The sequence below is a fragment of the Misgurnus anguillicaudatus genome, chromosome 14, assembly GCF_027580225.2.
Source record: "Misgurnus anguillicaudatus chromosome 14, ASM2758022v2, whole genome shotgun sequence".
NCBI lineage: Eukaryota > Metazoa > Chordata > Actinopteri > Cypriniformes > Cobitidae > Misgurnus > Misgurnus anguillicaudatus.
The window spans coordinates 18,416,989-18,427,533 of NC_073350.2; the positions used below are offsets into that span (position 1 = coordinate 18,416,989).

At 35.8% G+C, this 10,545-nt stretch overlaps 2 protein-coding genes across 3 annotated transcripts in view; one reads left to right on the forward strand and one right to left on the reverse strand.

Annotated features, from left to right (window-relative positions):
• The window catches only part of atxn7 (ataxin 7), a 37,149-nt gene extending 33,576 nt beyond the window's left edge, over window positions 1-3,573 (reverse strand). Inside the window, exons 1-2 of the mRNA XM_055184361.2 lie at window positions 3,047-3,573; window positions 1,385-1,480 (exon numbers count right to left, since the gene is read on the reverse strand). The gene's annotated coding sequence lies outside the window, so the exon portion shown is untranslated. The remainder of the gene's footprint in view (window positions 1-1,384; window positions 1,481-3,046) is intronic.
• A 35-nt stretch (window positions 3,574-3,608) lies between these two features.
• thoc7 (THO complex 7) lies at window positions 3,609-6,525 on the forward strand. Of its 2 annotated transcripts, none has more exons than XM_055184362.2 (8): window positions 3,609-3,767; window positions 4,630-4,750; window positions 4,890-5,017; window positions 5,115-5,201; window positions 5,285-5,342; window positions 6,025-6,091; window positions 6,175-6,244; window positions 6,331-6,525. In XM_055184362.2, exons 1-8 carry the CDS (start codon window positions 3,749-3,751, stop codon window positions 6,387-6,389), a joined length of 609 nt encoding a protein of 202 aa, XP_055040337.1. In that variant the 5' UTR covers window positions 3,609-3,748; the 3' UTR covers window positions 6,390-6,525. The 2 variants fall into 2 exon arrangements, with proteins under 2 accessions (XP_055040337.1, XP_073732093.1); XM_073875992.1 differs by lacking the exon at window positions 3,609-3,767 and adding an exon at window positions 4,045-4,067.
• The last annotated feature ends 4,020 nt before the right edge of the window (window positions 6,526-10,545 follow it).

Genomic DNA, 10,545 nt, shown 5'->3' on the forward strand with positions numbered 1-10,545 from the left:
TCAGTCACCGTCAGACTAAATTGTCTCCGCACGTCAACTAGACTGAGTGCATCATCTGCGTTCCTAACTCTTTCCCTGCCATTGACGAGTTATCTCATCACTTAAGCTAAAACGCTTCCCTGCCAATGACGAGTTTTAAGGCGATCCAGGTCGGAGCCAGCTGCAAATGGGTGGGTTAGCAGCAAGTAGGTGGAGCTTTAGCCGCAAGTGGGCTGTACAAACTTCCAGAGGATTCACCACCGTCCCATTTGAAGCGTAAACTCCTCCTACTTGCACATTTATGAAATCCCTCCTACTTGCGGCATAAGCTCCTCCCACCTGCGGCATAAGGTCCTCCCACCTGCAGTCTCTGGGCTGCAGCGATATATACTTGCATATTATCGCTATTATTCACTAGGTGGCACTCTTACACAACTTATAAAACACTAAATCATCTACGGATCCAAAAGCAGTAGATACTCTGTGCACATTTTGATTATCACTCTGAATCTATTAAGTTTTTTACAAAAATGCAATTATCTCTAATTATTGTTCAATTTTTTTTCTTTTTGAAGAAACCTATCAATGTTTAAGAGGTGATCAAAAATGAAAAATGAAGATAGGATGAAAAGGTTTTTTTTACTTAAAAGCAGAGGGTCTGCTCTTTCATTTGATATAATATAGATGTAATATATATTAAAAGAAGAACATCTGGAAGCCATTAAACTTTTGTGAAAATCATAAAATATGCTAGCGCTGGCAAGCAACTTTTCTAAATACGCTGGTGTGGAAAGAGTTAAAATGCACCTTTTTTTGTAATTGCCAATGTGAACACACTACTTTATACTACACTATAGGGATGGGTGATAATTTGCATGTGATTGTCGTTGAGCATCTTGTCAATGAAGCCAGTTTCGTGATTAGAAGTAAATCGCCATCACCTGCTTTCAGATGGAGCAGCATTTACTACACAAAGTCGTAGCCGTAGACATATCGCCTGCGATATGTATGCGATATGGCCCAGCTTGTCAGTGAACTACGCTTTGTGTAGTAAATGCTACTCCATCTGAAAGCAGGTGATGGCGATTCATTACTAATCAAGGAACGGGCTTCATTGACAAGATGCGCATGATATCGCATGCAAATTATCACCCATCCCTACTACAAACTAAGTGGCGTAAAATAGTGCATAAGTATGCAATTTGGGATGCACTTAGCTGAGCAATAAAACTAATGTTTTTGAAAACGATCAAATCGCTGAAATGGAACAAATAAATAAAATAGTAGTGTGAAAAACTAATTAAAAATGTTTCATGCCGTTTACCCAAAAACTTGGGTGCCTTGGTGAATTGATGACGACGGCTTACATTAATTTCATTTTGGACTTAAAAACATTATCTCGTACCTTGTCAAAAGTAAAAACTGGACCAAAACTGTTTAAGTCAGTAGATCCTCATCAGATTTGGTGATTCCAGACTGTCACACAAGCTGGTGAGGGAATCTGGGCAAGAAAGACAGAGGAAGAGTCATGTTAGCAGCATAGTTAGCACAGTTTAGAGACTTTTGTATTTTGACAGAGGAATCTTCACAACCTAATACCAAGAGAATCTGACTGCAGCTTTCTACTCTTATTCTTTTTTTTTTATTGGTACAAGATCTGCTTACGGAGGAGGCTGTCGCTACAGAGTAATCCAATCCAATAACGACTATCCCCGACTAACCATCTAAAAGCCTTTTAGTTGACAGCCAGATAATCTGTCTCATGGGATACAAAGAACCAGTGACAATGACTTTATGGCAAGTTTAGTATTTGCTAAAGAAACTTTATACAGTAATTCATTTGTGCATAACACTGTATTTTGTAATCTATGCAATCAAATATATTTAAATTATTAATGAAAATATGAATAAATAAAACAATTTCAGAATCTATTCAACAACAGATGAAATAACAAATACACACATGATGTTAACTTCATGATTATCATTCTGCTGTTTGTCTAGTAAGTGTTAAAGGAATTAAAGCATGTAAGAAGAGTTGATGCTCATATATGTTCTGATGTAATGCTCTGTATGGTGTCAAAGTTTGCCCAACATTAATGCATCTACTTTCTGCAGATGTATGCAGAGGTTTAGTTTCCAGTGCAAATACCCACTCTTTTTAATGCCTTACAGAGGCGATACATTGAGTTAGACAAAAATAGTTATTTTTTCTAAATATATCATGCATAGTTTAAGCAAAAAGCTTATTTCAATCATTTTGAACCACTGTGACAACAACACTGTTACTTGTTTTAAACAACTCTGACATCTTTAGGTGACCTTTTTGGTCAATTGTTAAAATATGTAAACAAAAAAAAATAAAAAAACAGTCAAACTGTTTAATACTAAAAAATATATTCAACATAGTTCAATAATACAATGTTAAACATGATCCAACATGAAGTAAAATATTTTAGGAGCCTAGCATAAACCCCAAATTCAAAATTGTTATTAAAACACTTCAAAACAGAAACCAAAAGAAGGAGGAAAAATAAAGTTGGGTTAACAGGTTATGTAAACACCACCACCCACCACCAACGAAACCCCTTTTGGTGTGTGGAGTGAGTTAAATTCACAACTTTAAGCCTCCATTAAAACACCATGTCCTTCAAGATTTAAACGCCTTCCTGCAATGTATCTTTATCAAAGATACATTATTTGCAATCCCTTTACACTTGTTTAAAACCACTTGACTGATAGTGGCCAACTTCAAATGAACAAGTGCACTTGGGAAAGTGAAAGTAATAAATACAACATTCTGCCATCAAGGCAACAACTTTTTCTAAAGACTAAACATAGCGGCTCTGGCACAGAGCAAAACGCACAAAGTAAACTTGAGTATTACGTCACCAAAATAAAATGTTACAGACATAAGAGGGGGGAGGGAGGGAAGGCAGCAGGCTTTAGCTTCCTCGCTAACTGAGCAGCACCAACCAGCCATTGGTGGCACTGCTGTAGCATGCAACTGGCTAACTGGCAGAACAGACATTAGCAGCTGATCTCGATGTCATCATTGTTCTCTTACCAATGCCCTGGACTTCAGAGGTCCCGCACGAGCCCCAAAGAAAACAAAGACGCAGGCTTTAGTGTGTATCGACAATGAAGATCAGTTCAAAGAGCGAGTTCACTGCTCAGTGACTGTGGAGGTCTTCACCAGGTGCTTCCATGTCTGTTTACCAGGCAGCATTCTGGGACAAGCACGTCACTGACTGACTCCGGCAGCACGCATGCACCGAGCACGCCTGTCACTGGACACTATGGCCGTGTCTCAAATCCATATGATCCGTCTACGTGTACACAATTAATAACGTAGATTAATGCGATTGGGACATTTTAATAAGAGTTCGGGCACCAATTGAGGTTTAGAAACGAGCGAACAGCTTTGTCGAACGTTTCAGACGCGCATACGGGTCCGCGATATGCTGTCTATGTAGGCTGCTTACTAGGTTTCGAAACACAGCCTGTCATATAAGATCACTGTCAAACTACATACTGATACTGAATCAGGAAAACACCAAAAAAATCTCACGCGACTGACACAACTTAAAGACAACTTTGGCGATATGATAATAAGAGAAATTTGTGTATTTTATTATGATATGCTGTGATATGCGCTATGTGCTCGGGTCATTTGCTTCGCAACAGAGGCGGGGCGCCGATGCTGTTTGTTCCAGAGCGCTCAAGTCAATAAAGTTTTTTCGAATAGTTCGGTTACTGTAGTGGACAAATGGGGAGCATCACAGATGGTAGGATTTAGTTGTTTTGATAGTTATTTGGTTATTTCTGTGTTTGTATATTATGTGGAAAGTCAGTGTACATTTTATATGTGTTGCTAAGCTAAAGAAACTCATTTTAAGTGAATAAACGAGACGAATGGAAGAATTATAGCTAGTTAGCATGTCATGTGCTAGTACGAAATGTTAACTGTTACTGTTCAGAATGCATAAATGCTAGTTACTTTTAAAACACACATTTTTTATATACAACATTGTGTTGCCGATTTCGTTTATTGAGGTCACGTGTCATTAAAATTTTAACTATGTTGGGTAAGATATTTTATTGAATGACTTAATTCTTTGCCTAAACTTCCCTTAAGGTCTTGTTTCTAAGTTACTTTTATTGCGTTTTAAATGGTCAACTTTAAAATGAGATATTATGGTACATTTGTGTTTATAGTATTATTCGTTATATATGTATATGTATATTTATTTGATTAATTAATTAATTATTTATATATTTAATTGTTTATAATTTATTTATATAAATATTAATTTATTTATATAAATATTAATTTATTTATATAAATATTAATTTATTTATATAAATATTAATTTATTTATATAAATATTTATTTATTTATATAATATAGTTTATTTATTTATATAATATAGTTTATTTATTTATATAAATATAGTTTTATTTATTTATTTATTTATTTATTTATACAAATATAGTTTATATGAATATTGTTTGTTTATTTATTTATATGAATAATGTTTATTTATACAAATTTTATTTATTTATTTATTTACATTAAAGTTTATTCATGTAACAAAGCAACCTACAATTGTATGTAATTTAACGTTTTGTCTAAATGTCTCTACATAGATGAGGTTATTCGTAAGCGTCTTCTCATTGATGGAGATGGAGCTGGAGATGATAGACGCATTAATGTGCTCATGAAGAGCTTCACCAAGTGGTGCCATTCCAATTTCTCACCAGAAGAAGGGTAATTTTGATTTCTATTACAATATGTGACCCAGTGTATTGATTTGCATTACATAGACCCAGTAAGACCACTGCTAAAATGAATGAGCCCATATTCCCAGCAGTGGTTTTAACTTTTTTGTTGTTATCTGTCGCCACAGATTGGCCCAGTATCAAAGAATGTTGGGGTCTTTGGCTCAATGCGAATTCTCCATGGGAAAGACATTGCTTGTGTACGACATGAACCTGAAAGAAATGGAGAATTATGAAGCAATCTATGCGGATATCGGTAAGGTGTTTTGCAAAGCATGTATTGAGGCTTTCTCATCACTAGTTGAATTTGTGGTTGTTTGCATAGCAAAAATCTTTTGTTTCTTCCCATGTAGAGAATAGTATAACATCAGCCCATGAAAAAATTGCAGAGTGTAAAAAAGAAATCCTGAGAGCTAAAAGGATAAGAAAAAACCGGCAAGGTGAGGTGACCTGGACAAGATAATAAAGTTATTTTGGATTGATTCATAAGTGGATATAATTGAATTAACTTTGTCTTTTGCAGAGTATGATGCTTTGGCCAGGGTTATCAAGCAACATCCAGACAGACATGAGACTTTAAAGTAAGATTGCTGCAGGAATTTCTTTCACAGCTTTAGTGTTATTGTGCTTCGCTTTTGTCTGAACAGACAAGCATGTTTACTTATTTCTTCAGACCAGTTATTTTTTCACTGTATATTAAAGGGGACATATCATGAAAATCTGATTTTTTCCATGTTTAAGTGCTAAAATTGGGTGCCCAGTGCTTCTATCAACCTAGAAAATGTGAAAAAGATCAAACCAGTAACTTAGTTTTGGTAAACCATTCTCTGCAAGCATGAAAAAATAGTTAATTGAAATTTGCCTCCCCTTGTGATGTCAGAAGGGGATAAATAATACCGCCCCTTAATCTGCACTGTCCAACCACAGCACTGTCATTTAGTGCAGAGATAGAAAATAATTGATGGCACAATTGAGTTTTATTTTCAACAAACCACCAATATGGTGATCAGTTTTTGCATTTCACCAGATCATTTGCATTTAAAAGGACACACAAAAATGGCACATTTTTGCTTGCACCTACAAAGTGGCAATTTTAACATGCTATAATAAATTATCTGTGGAGTATTTTGAGATAAAACTTTACATACGTTCTCCGGGGACACCAAATATTTATTTTATATGTGCAAAAAGTCTTGTGAAATGGCCCCTTTAAATCTGGAGTCTAAAATTGTCTAAATGCCTGTTGCTTTTTTATTTTTGCAGACAGCTTGAGGCTTTGGACAAAGAGCTTCAACAGCTTTCACAGATCAAAGAGAATGCAGAGGACAAGGTGAAGGAACTTGTTATTTCTTGACCTTTTTAATTAATTTGTCACATGGTTACATACTGAATATTTCTCTTCCCTATTTGCAGTTGGAACTTCGTAAGAAACAGTTTCACGTCCTTCTCACCACCATTCAGGAACTTCAGCAGACTTTGGAGAGTAAGTCAAAAAACTTTAATGTCAGATAACCCACATAAATTCAGAACTATCATATCACCGTCTAAATAAAATTTTTATTTTTTTAGACGATGAGAAGATGGAAAGTGATGATGCCCAAGATAGTCCAATGGAAAATGGAGACTAGGCATTTGGATTTTTTGGGAAGATTTTTTTGCTCATTGTCGTCTTTTTCATGAACTTTATTTGATGTTGATTTTTATTTTGTACAGTTTTATAAATGGCATGTCTGAATTAAACCGTTATGAACACCACCCAAACTATCACATGTTTCTATGCAGTTGTTTTTTAAGTATTTAATGCAATAAAAAAAGTTGCAAGGCACTCTCCCAAGTACTTGTGCTGCAATAGAAACACACTGAACACCCCGAGCAGAGTGAATAAAACTGCATAAATGTTTTTTTCCCACTTGCTTTACTGTATCTATCTATCTATCAGGGTTAGGAAATGCAGTATAAGATTGCTACTTCATTCAGTAACACGTCTTTGAATTTTGTTTTTAAAGATTTTCCCTACCAGATGATTTTTTAAATTACATGCTTACCATCTGTTGTTTTTAACCATTTTTTATGGTGTTTAAAAAGAAGGCAGTGTGCAAACGCCCAGTGATTCAGTGGCGTTTGCACACTGCCATTACTGTAACATTAACCACTCTAAACCAGCAGATGTCGCTGCTGTCACAATGTTAAGAAGACACAGACAATGGTTTATGGAAGCTCACTTTTTACAAGGATTTTGGAAGATGAAAAAAGCTTAGAGAGTGAATATAAAATGGGTTTGAGGGCTCTTTCTATCTAAAATAACCTAAAAGTCTGCTGTCTAAAATCTAATAGTATGGGCTACTTGCTTAAAATGTTCTGAAAATGATTTCCTATAAACAAAAGGTTGGAGCAAGCAGATCTTGTGTATGCCAGAGAGAACGTGTTTGTGTTGTGTGAGTGAGAGATGCATTTAGACATACTGTGTGGACACAGAGGCTGTTTAAGCTGTACAGATGCACTTTATATCTCTGACAGTACATCAGAAGTGATGTATGACCAAGGAGAAAGCCAACCAGAGTTGCTTTGCTGTCAAGATTCAAAGAGCTCATACTTTAGGGAGAGCAGCTTAGAGTAAAGGGTGAATGACTTTATCAAACAGAAATGATAAAAATGTTTTTACTCAATGCTTTTACAAATTACACTTTTATTAATGCATACACATCTTAACAAGTTAAGCATGACAGCTGTTAGAAATAAATAGGTTATCACTGACATAATATTGGCTTCCACAAATGCCGACCTGATTAAAGTGAATGAGAAATAGGGTCACTATACCTTTGCAAAAACAACACATTTATTAGTGGCATGGTGCCCTAAGACTTTTGAACAGTGCATATCTGACAAATATCACACCAAACCAGAAAAAAACTTTATTACAGTCATTAATATAGAAATAATATTTTGGTCATCATTATGAAACTGCTTTGTGACCAAAAATCTTTTTAAAGATTCCAAGATAGTGACCAAGCCTCATATTACAAACCAAGTGATGCTTTCAAGACCTATTTAATTTTGTTTCATGATTCAGCTTGTTGACTGCTTTCCAATGCTGCGTGATAATCTTAAAAGCATCCTAATTTGCATGCTTAAAAAGCAAATAGAAAAGAGTTACAGCTGTAGAGTTTTTCACCACCGTTTTTATTTCTACATCCAAGTAAATGCCAAAAGCCCACAAAACTAATCTGCCTCGTATCTGTTTCTGCTTACTCAATACACTCTGTCACTAACTCCCTTTCTCTCACATCTAAGCACTTTTACTGCTCTCGCAGTTAATGTGACTCCAGGTTGTCCTATTCTCCCTTATAAAAGATAGAGCTGAGCGTGACTGTAACATACCGTGACACATCTTTCCATCGCTATGGTAACGGCACTCAGGTGTACATGAAGAGAAGTCAAACCAATGTGCTGTGGCACAGGAACATTAGATAAGGACTGGGTCAGAATGGCCCGCTATTGGCAATCCACTTTCCCACTACGCCGTCCGATGAACAATGACATTACACTATTATGTGAAGATCCTGAGCTTTGCCAGTCATAAACTGTGAATCTTTGAATAAGTTGTATTTCTAAGCTTTGGATTTTGCAACCAGCATCTTTTGCAGGTCACATCTTCACTGATTATCAGAGATAAATGCAGTTTGTATGGATAGATTATTTCTGTAGAAAATCACAGGGGTCCCAAAAAGTATTTGCACACATTTAAAATGCATGAATGACCTGTCAATATACAGCATAATATAAATAATTGTGTCAATTAAAGATATTTAAAGGGGACATTTCACAAGACTTTTTTAAAAAAAGTCAAACAAATCTTTGGTGTCCCCAGAGTACATATGTGAAGTTCTAGCTTAAAATATCATATAGATAATTTATTATAGCATGTTAAAATTGCCACTTTCTATGTGTGAGCAAAAATGTGCCAGTTTTGGGTGTCCTTGAAAACGCAAATAAGCTGATCGCTGCCTAAATGGCAGTGCCGTGGTTGGATAGTGCTGATGTAGGGGACGGTATTATCCCCTTATGACATCACAAGGGGGGGCAAAATTTCAATTACCTATTTTTTCACATGCTTGCAGAGAATGATTTACTGAAACTAAGTTACTGGGTTGATCTTGTTCACATTTTCTTGGTTGATAGAAGCACTGGGGACCCAATTGTAGCACTCAAATGGAAAAGTCGGATTTTCCAGAAAGATTAAAAATTTAAAGGTGGACAAACACAAGGCCAAGGAAACAATGAAGTGGTCAGTCAATCACCTGACCTAAATCCCATAGAAAATCTATGGAGAGTTCATAAAAGAGGCCCAAGGAACCTTCAAGATTTAAATATCATTTGTGTGGAACAATAGGCCAGAATCACTCCTGAGCAATGCAGACGACTGGTCTCTCCATACAAGAGGCGTCTAGAAGCTGTAATCACCAACAAAAGCTTTTCTACAAATTATTAAATAAAGTGTGTTCAATACTTATTCCCTGTCTCATTTCACTTTATTTATTATGACTCAACTTGTATACTTAAATGTTCTGATGTCTTTGTATGAATTCAATATTTGGCAAAAATTTTGTGTCAATAGCCCACTTAAAAATCCCTTTACTGATTAAAATGCTGATGTGTCAAATACTTATTTTCCCCGCTGTACCTGAGGGTCATTGTATATTATGTTTAGAGTTTCTGTGCTTATATAATGAATATGATGGAATTAGACAAGTGTAGACAGGTTTGGTTTGCTGTCCAAATGAAAGTTTCAGCATGATTCATTAGAAACTCCGTAAATCACATGTCTGGTATTTTCTGTGTGGAACAGGGCAAATCTGTCATCCCATAACTTCTATAAGGACATAGGACCTGCAGCCCAAGAGAGGAGAGTCTAGACATATCCTGATAAAAACTGCATTCTGTGAGCAATGACAAATAATACCTTACCTTACAATTACCTTAATTGTAGTCGCTCGGCAAGTCATCACATTCCACAGTATAGCACTTTATTGTTACTCAAACAGCTGATTGGTTGTTGTGGACAGATGACTGTGGCCAGCATTATTGTCCTAGAACAGAAGACAATGATGTTTTCTGTGATGGAAAAATGTTTATATTTGACCCAACAATGGGTTAAACCCAGAATTTTGAGTTAAAATAACTTAATAACTTTAGCATAAGTTAAAAAACAACCCAACAGACTGGATTCGTCCCTTTTTGACCCAACACTGGGTCTAAAACATATCAATATTTAAAACATGGTGAATTAAAGTCCTTCTGCTTCTATTAGGCTTGAGAAAACATTTAGACACACACCGAATTACTGCAGCCCAATCACTTTAATGTAAAGGAATGCACAATATTTTATTGTCCTTGCACAAAATGCATTTAAGCATTCACACCCAAAGTTTGAAAATGCAAATATATCAAGACAGAAAACCAGTTTACATTGAACGCGACAGCAATCAGAATAACACAATGTTTTTTTTCTCCGTTGTGATCAATACAACATCATGCATTATAAAAGAAACATATGAATGCATAAGAGCAGGGAAATCACTTTCATTGCATTTTTTCTTTCCAAGGATCAACGCCTTGCAATTAAATCACCTTGTGATCATAATTCAACTCACAGAATAGACAATACGACCCTGTTAGGACTTCAAACTATTAAAGGGATACTTCACCGATTTAGCATTCAGCTTTGTATCAACCCGGCAGTATTACTGAATGACCATGTTTCCCTCCCTCATTTCCACCTGAGAG

What these genes read in the sequence shown, in the direction of transcription:
- thoc7 (XM_055184362.2), top strand. An exon ending in AGCAATCTATGCGGATATCG is followed by an intron (nt 5,018 to 5,114) that starts GTAAGGTGTTTT and finishes CTTCCCATGTAG; the next exon opens with AGAATAGTATAACATCAGCC. An exon ending in GACAGACATGAGACTTTAAA is followed by an intron (nt 5,343 to 6,024) that starts GTAAGATTGCTG and finishes TTATTTTTGCAG; the next exon opens with ACAGCTTGAGGCTTTGGACA.